General features: G+C 36.7%; 1 protein-coding gene across 1 annotated transcript; it reads left to right on the forward strand.

Moving 5' to 3' along the window:
- The first annotated feature begins 4,546 nt into the window (after window positions 1-4,546).
- LOC145575274 (uncharacterized) lies at window positions 4,547-6,348 on the forward strand. The gene is made up of 5 exons (XM_081633164.1): window positions 4,547-4,814; window positions 5,059-5,155; window positions 5,588-5,698; window positions 6,048-6,131; window positions 6,214-6,348. Exons 1-5 carry the CDS (start codon window positions 4,759-4,761, stop codon window positions 6,346-6,348), a joined length of 483 nt encoding a protein of 160 aa, XP_081489290.1. The 5' UTR covers window positions 4,547-4,758.
- The last annotated feature ends 2,718 nt before the right edge of the window (window positions 6,349-9,066 follow it).

A 9,066-nucleotide genomic window follows, 5' to 3' on the forward strand; every position in this document is an offset into this window, starting at 1 on the left:
TTGATATGATCATGATGTGTGAATGTGAATGTGAATGCATTTTTATTACGGCCGCACCTCGATGTGAGGTTGCCTACGTATCTGTTAGGAATCAGGCCGAACGTAGCTCTAGCCGAACCTCGCACAAGTGTGTATATACCTCCAAAAGGTCTTTTGAAGGGTTGTAACATGGTTAGGCTAAAGGTTGGAGAAGAAGGGGATAAAGGCCCAAGACCCTCGATAAGCCCCCAAGGTGTGCAACCTTGCTATTGAGTATTTGTATTTTCATGCTTGAGGTTTTCTACTCTTTTTTAGCTCTTTCTTTTTCTTTAGCATTTATTTCATTTTTATAAGTGTGGGCAATCCCGATCATGCGGTCTATCACTCACTTGGCATTCATGTTTCTCAGGCACGGTACCGAGCACTCGATAAGAGATGCAATCTGAGACATGTTCTTATCAAATACATTTTCATATCAAAGACATTGGAACACTTGCCCTTTTGTACACTTTTTATTAATATTTTTTTTGCTATTTTAATCTTTTGAAGTCACTCAAGCTTTTTTTCTTTGAAAATTGCATAAGTTACACACCATCCCATCCCATCCCAAAGTTAGGTAGATATAGGTTGAAAAATGAAATGTCTATCGTTAGACGAGGCTCAAAGTGATTTATGAAGAAAGGATTATAAATTAGAAAGGTAAAAGGTGATATGATGTGGCTACAAGGGGTGCCTCAAATCATTGGTATACCTTGTGCTTAATTCGTCATGGTTTTTTTTTTTTTTTTTTTTTTTTTTTTTTGCAATGCAATAGTCATATTCAAGTGATAAAATGCTCATTTTATTGAAAGTGGAAAGGGTAAAGAAAAACCTATGAAATAAATCTAAGGAAGACAAAGGGTGCCTATGCTAGACTTATTAGGGAAAGGGTTTGAAAAAAAGAAGAAGAAAGCATGAAATCTTGGTGAGAAACTTGCCTTGTGCATTTGTTTCATCATTATACTCAATTTTTTTTGTTTGTCAATCACATGACTCAAACTCGATTCAACATGCATGGATGGAAGAAGGTAGGAACAATGAAAGTTGTGATATGGAGAAAGCATGTAGAGAATGGAAAAATGATGTAGATGGAGAGATATGAAAAAATTAGGAATAGAATGTACCCCCAACTCAAATGACAGAAAAAACCGACTCATGCATGAACCTAAGACATGGTCATGGTGTATATACATATTAGTGGGTGCTTTATTGTGAGTTTAAGTGACATGTTAAGACTCATGTCATGACCATGTGGCTAGACTATGTGACTAGACTCGAACAAAGACTAAGTTAAGACCTCACGTATATGCATTAAACTGGACAGGCTGTGGTATTTTAGTAATAACTTTTTATCTGTAACTCTTATTGGGATGAAACCAACGCCAAATTAAAGATAAAACTTGGGGCTACAGATCCCTATGTTTTAAGACTCGTAGTTCTTTCTAGAACTCCGGCTATGACCAAAACAAGTTGACGCTTGTGCAGTATACGAGAATAAAAATCCGGGTTGACTTAAAGGGACTATGACTCGATTTTAGACATATTTATTAGCTCAAATCAATTAATTAATTAATTAAACAAAGTCCTTTAGTCATTAATCAGTTTATTTAGTCTTAACACAAGTCAAACAAACGGTTAAGAAAAACACAAAGAGTATGCACAACCAATAATGCACAATTAGTCAAGTAGGCACGATATGATGCAATGAGTTTGCAACCTAACCATGGCTCTAGTTCTCTAAAGTTTAGGATATGGGTTAGTCAATAGAGGGTCCATGGTTAATTTTCCGGATGCACCGCGCGGAAGCCTAACCGTGAAGGGTTGGCGCGAGTGGATGTGACACCGCGAGTTAAGAAAAACTCACTTCCATGGTTTGGTGAATTCAACATTCTTGGATGTACCCTTTGTTACTCAGAGCGTTCAATCAGGTAGATGGAGCATGAATTCCCAGAGAGTTATGTCCATATGTAGAACACATATGGGTTTCAGAAAAGTGAGAAAAACTCAATCATATTTCTCAAATTTCCTACGTGTAAAAATCCTATGTTTTTAACTCATTACGGGTGGTCTTTCCAATGAGATCTTTTTTATGCATATGACAATAATGTTAATCAAAATTACGCACATGAAATACTTAGAACTTTTCGAGTCTCATCCACTCATTCTAAATAATTGCCAAATTAAATTATAGGAATTGAAATAGAAATCCTCCCCAGTGGAGTCGCTTCAACCCCACTGTGATCATGTGCGTAATTTTGATTAACATTATTGTCATATGCATAAAAAAGATCTCATTGGAAAGACCATCCGTAATGAATTAAAAACATAGGATTTTACACCTAGGAAATTTGAGAAATATCTTTCACAACTAGGACTAAAATAACACCGCGCGAAACTGGAAAATTTTATCGAGCACAGAAAGCTGCTGAGGCATGTGGGAAGTAGCCTCAGGGGCCAGAGCTTGGCGCCAGCATTTTAGTCGTAGCGCCAGACGCCAATATTGGCGCCAGGCGCTACAGTTAAAAGCTGGCGCCAGTCTCTGATTGCTGGCGCCAATTTCCTCCAATACCGAGCCAGAAATATGCGTTCTAATTTTGACCGGTTTTTCGTATTGTTTGCTCAATCCTACTTCCTGATTGAATTTTTTCTCACTTCTCTGAAACCCATATGTGTTCTACATATTATCATAACCCTCTGGGAATTCATGCTCCATCTACCCGATTGAACGCTCCGTGCAACAAAGGGTACATCCGAGATGTTGAATTCACCAAACCATGGAAGCGAGTTTTTTCTAAAGCTCGCGGTGTCCCATCCACTTGCGCCAACCCTTCACGGTTAGGCTTCCGCGCGGTGCATCCGGAAAATTAACCATGGACCCTATATTGACTAAACCATATCCCGAACTTTAGAGAACTAGAGCCATGGTTAGGTTGCGAACTCATTGCATCATATTGTACCTACTTGACTAATTGTGCATTATTTGTTGTGCATATATTCTATGTTTCTCTTAACCGTTTGTTTGACTTTTGTTAAGACTAAATAAAATGATTAATGACTAAAGGACTTTGTTTAATTAATTAATGAATTAATTTGAGCTAATAAATAAACATAAAATCGAGTCATAGTCAACCCGGATTTTTATTCCCGTATACTGCACAAACGTCAACTTGTTTTGGTCATAGCCGGAGTTCTAGGAAGTACTACGAGCCGTAAAACCTATGGATCTATAGCCCCGAGTTTTTTCTTTAATTTGGCGTTGGTTTCATCCAAATCAGAGTCACAGATAAAAAGTTATGACTAAAATACCACAGTCTGTCAAGTTTAATGCATATACGTGAAGTCTTAACTTAGTCTTTGCTTGAGTCTAGTCACATAGTCTAGCCACATGGTCATGACACGAGTCATAACGTACCTTCTACACTCACTAGTCTTAGCACACACTTTGAGTGCACATCACCATGACCATGTCTTAGGTTCATGCATGAGTCGGTCTTTTCCGTCATTTGAGTTGGGGGGTACATTCTATTCCTAATTCTTCATATCCCTCCACCTCCATCATTCTTCTTCACATTCTATTCCAATCTTTCTTCACTTCTTCCATCCATGTGTGTTGAATCGAGTTTGAGTCATATGATTGACAAACAAAAAATGAGGGTAATGATGAAACAACACAAAACAGAAGGCAAGCTTCTCACCAAGATTTCATGCTTTCTTCTTTTTTTCAAACCCTTCCCCAATAAGTCTAGCATAAGCACCCTTTGTCTTCCTTAGATTTATTTCATAGGTTTTTTTTCCCTTTAATAAAATGAGCATTTATTTCCTTGCATATGATCATCACATTGCATTACATTAAAAAATAAATAAATAAATAAAATAAAATAAAATAAAAATCATGTCGAATCAAGCACAAGGTATACCAATGATTTGAGGCACCCCTTTGTAGCCACATCATATCTCCTTTCACCTTTCAAATATGCAATCCTTTCTTCATAAACCACTTTGAGCCTCGTCTAACGATAGACCTTTCTTTTTTCAACCTACATCTATCACTAGTAGAAAAATGTACATTTGCGTCGCCATATTTGCGTCACTCATTTTAAGGAGCAAAGAAAATGTTTATTTTTACCATCCTTTTAAGTTATTTGCGTCGCATGTTATTCAAGAAGCGACGCAAAACTCAAGTGCATTTCAGCTTTCTCTCATTTGCGTCGCTCTTATTTATTAAAGCGACGCAATTAATAAACTTATTTGCGTCACTCATTTGTTAACAAGCGACGCAAATAAGTGATTAAGTAAATTGCGTCACGCTTTTACTACATGAGCGACGCATATGAGCTGTGTACAATATCATAAACAAGGTTATTTGCGTCGCTTTTTTATAATAAAGTGACGCAAATAACTCTTTTGGCTTTAGGTTTTCTGCGTTTTTTTACCTTTGCCTACATTCACTAATCAAAAAGAAAAAAACAAGAGTTTTTCAATTCCAGTGAATTTCTACAGCAAAACACCAACAAATTCGTCTCTGAAACCCAACAAATTAGGCCAAAAAACTGCGATTCCCCAGCAAATTTAACATCTAAATTAAAATTGCAGTCAAGTTGAAGCAAATCCGAGCAATTTCGAGCAAAAATTTAGACCAAAAACCCCAAGAAATTCGAACCCTTAAACCCAGAAAAATTGATTGTTTCCGACAAAAAATCCCCCATTTCGAGCAAAAAATCAACTCAAACGCGTTTCGGAATGATAGGTTTGATCCTCAGTCGTATGTTCAGTCCAAATGCTCTCTTAATGAGAAGGTAATTTGATTTTGTGCTTAATTTGTGTTTAAGTTCTTTAATTTTGTTCTTAATTTGTGTTCATTTCTGTTGAAATTAAAATTTCGAGTTTGTCAGAAATTGTGATTTTCTTGTTTTTATTTATTGTTGATTATTTGAAATAAGAAGAAAGAGAGGAATTTTAATTTATTTTCAATTAATTTTTAGTTGATAATGAAGAATGAACAAATGATAGAATGATGATTGATGGATAGTCTAAATATAGGAGGAGTGCCGAATTGCCGAATTTAGTAGGCTTATTGCTGAGATTATTGGATGGGAAGGGGGGGCTTATCATCTCCTTCAACTTCTTTGTTTCTCCGGTAATCATAATTTGCTATTGTACATGCACACCAGTCTTTTTCTTTTTCTGTTACACTGCAGTCTTTTCATGTAATTTTATCCTGTTGGTAAAATATGTTAGGCAACTTCATTCATATAAAACTGCTGTATTCCTGCATGATTCTGTAACTCTGAACCCAACTTTACCACAAGCAAACAGTTATATTGTTGAAACTTTTCAATCAACACACTTTGTATATGTAGTTGTAGCCCTTGCGAGTTGCCACTTTAATCATTTTATAAAAATTCTTCATGCTGATTGATGACATATATTTTACATCTGTTACTCATTGCAAGATCAGGCATCATGTATGTATTTCTTTTAAGGCTTTTCTGGTCTGATGCATGGGACTAGTCTTCCAAGGTTCTCATCACTTAATAATATTTGTTGTTTGATTGTTGTGGATTCTCAGGTGCCATTGCTGGCCCAATCAAACCCTAGCGGTGCAGAGAGACTACCGCCAGGGATAGTTGCTTCTAAGTCAGATCTCTATCTCCGTAGACTATGGGGTCTTCCTAGTGAGGTATGTGAACATACTATAACAAGTCTCTGAAATTTCTTCTCACATACACCTTACTTTTAAACTGTCTTCTGTTATGTAGAACCTCCTCTTTTAATCACTATCCTTGATACTTGTTATACAAAAAGTCTTTACTCTGTTTCCCACATTACACTTTTTGGGTTAATAGGGGTCTGAGTAATGATGTAAAGGAAAAAAAATAAGCAAGGGAACTGTAATTTTAAACATTTATTTATGTACTTTTAAGGTTTCTTGATAAATTGCATTATCAGCACAGAGACCGAGTTTTATTCATTTTGATAATAGAATTTTGAAGTTTGAATATAATACTGGTTCAAAATGGCTTCTGCAGGATCTGAAAACCAAGCCTAAGTATCTAGTGACCTTCACAGTTGGCTTAGATATGAAAGAAAATATTGACAAAGCAGTTAAAAAGGTTTCTTTCTAGCAATTTCAAGTCCTTTATTACTGCTAACATCATCTTTGTATTAATTATATGCTCTTTTATCCTTGCACAGTTCTCAGACAACTTCACTATTCTGCTCTTCCATTACGATGGTAAGACGACTGAGTGGGATCAGTTTGAGTGGTCAAAACGTGCTATCCATGTCAGTGCTCGAAAACAGACGAAATGGTTAGTACTATTGTTTTAAGGCAATTGGGTCAGATTAATGTTCAATTTTATCATACTAATCCGTTCTTTCATTGTATGGTTAAATGTGGTATGCAAAACGATTTCTACATCCTGACATTGTGGCACCATATGATTACATATTTATCTGGGACGAAGATTTGGGAGTGGATAATTTTGATTCTGAAAATTTAGCACTCTTTCTGCATCATATCCTCTAATGGATAATTGGTGTTGGGATGATGAGTATAATGTCTATGATATTGAGATGTAATTTATTGGACAGGTTGTTAATATAATGCCGTCATTCCCAATTTTATGGGTAGGCCAAATTACAAAGGAGACTCTGCCGAAATTTACATTTGCATTATTCAATAATATTGCATTTTACTTTCAATTATATTAGCGTTAGCATATTACTTTATACCACTAGTAAGGAAAACAGGTACTACAAACATATACAAGGCAATTATTATAATTAAAAAAAAAAAAATTCACCTCATTTGCGTCACTCATTAAACAAACAAGTGACGCAAATACAGCAATTTTGTATTGTCTACTCAGTCATTTGCGTCACTCCTATATAAACAAGTGACGCAAATAACAAATAAGAAGTTTATTAGAAGAGTCATTTGCGTCGCTCTTTTATAGAGGAGTGCTGCAAATAACAAAAAAGAAGTTTATCAGAAGAGTCATTTGCGTCGCTCCTTTATAAAAGAGTGACGCAAATAAGAGTCATTTGCGTCGCTCCTTTATAAAGGAGCGACGCAAATAACAAAAAAAAGGTTTATCAGAAGAGTCATTTGCGTCGCTCCTTTATAAAGGAGCGACGCAAATGACTCTTATTTGCGTCGCGCCTAGGAGCGACGCAAATGACTTAAAAGTCATTTGCGTCGCGAGCAGTTGCGTCGCTCATAGAAGTGACGCAAATACACTATAAATGAGCGACGCAAATGGGCCTTTTTACTAGTGTATCTATCCTTGGGATGGGATGGTGTGCAACTTTTGCAATTCTAAAGAAAGCTTGAGCAAATTCAAAAGATTAAAATAGCAAAAATAAGCAAAAAATAAATAAATAAAAGTGTACAAAAGGGCAAGTGTTCCAATGTCTTTGATATGAAAATATCTTCGATATGAACACGTCTCAGATTGTGTCTCTTATCGAGTGCTCGGTACCGTGCCTGAGAAACATGAATGCCAAGTGAGTGATAGACCGCATGATCGGGATTGCCCACACTAATAAAAATAAAATAAATGCTAAAGCAAAAGAAAGAGCTAAAAAAGAATAGAAACTCATGCATAAAAATACAAAGATTCAAAAGCAAGGTTGTACACCTTGGGGGCTTATCTAGGGTCTTGAGTCTTTATCCCCTTCTTCTTTAAACCTTTAGCCTAACCACGTTACAACCCTTTAAAGACCTTTTTGAGGTATACACACACTTGTGCGAGGTTCGGCTAGAGCTACGTTCGGCCTGATTCCTAACGGATACGTAGGCAACCTCACATCGAGGTGCGGCCGTAATAAACATGCATTCATATTTAAATTCACACACTTACACCATGATCATATCAAGGGATATCCTATGCTCATCCCTATTCACTTAGAGCTAGACTTGGGGGCTTGATCCCTACATCATTAGCTTACCTAGCCTAAGAGTCACCACCATTTGACTCTTTTAACAAATAACATCTTTCCACACACTTAGCTCTTGCGGCCTAATTTTAGTGTCACTTTCACACACTGCACAGATACATGACCAAATATAATTTCCCTTTAGGAACCCTTTGTCATGAAATCTTAACACAATGCTGAAGCATGCCTTATCAACATCACTCATCATTCATAATCATCATTGCATCACAAAGTATGAAGTACTTAGCCTCCGTGCCTAAGTTACCCAAATACTTTCATCATGGAGTCAACAATTGAGAAAGCCTAGTATGAATTAATCCTTGCACGACATTTGACTAAGCTCGTTCAACATGCACCTTCAAATACTTCGCTTCTTTCTTTTTCGGGAGAAAGTCGGTATCCTCCTCAAAAATGACAGAAATTTTTTGCTTTTTTGCATTTTTGGGTCACATTGAGTCAACACTATGCACACACGGGTCACGAGTCACACGTGTCATTTTACTTCGAGTCGAGTCAACCTCAAGTCAATCAATCACAGAGAGTCAAGTTTATACCTTGAGTCGTGTCAAGTCGATGAGTCAAGAAACATTAAACCTTAGGTCAACCCTAAGATGATTAAAAAGAAATTGGCAAGTTCTATAGTAAAAAATAAATACAGGTGCAGCAGAACAGGGAAGACCCTACTCCAGCGCCTGGCGCCAGAGATATTTCAGTAGCGACAGAGTTCGAAGCCTCCCAGAAAGGTGATTTCGACCTCATACAACATTTTCGGGTTCCTTGGTACGCCAGTTAGCCCCTATAAGCAATTTGACATGATTAAGTAGTCAGTTTGATTACAATCGCAATAAGTGATTGACCTGATGAAGGATCGTCTCACTTAGTTTAAGCGCCTAAGTATTGGCTCATTACAAGCACCAAAGCATCGGTTCAAAAGCAAGCACTTAAACGACAATATTTCCAAATATGGATTGTCGCGCATTCTGATTAAACGACAAAGTTTTCCAAAAATTGGATTGTCATCCCCAACTGACAATATTTCCAAAAATGGATTGTGGTGCAACGACAATTTTTCCAAAGTTTGGATTGTCATCTCTGGCAAAGTTTCCA

The sequence above is a fragment of the Chenopodium album genome, chromosome 2, assembly GCF_948465745.1.
Source record: "Chenopodium album chromosome 2, dcCheAlbu1.1, whole genome shotgun sequence".
NCBI lineage: Eukaryota > Viridiplantae > Streptophyta > Magnoliopsida > Caryophyllales > Amaranthaceae > Chenopodium > Chenopodium album.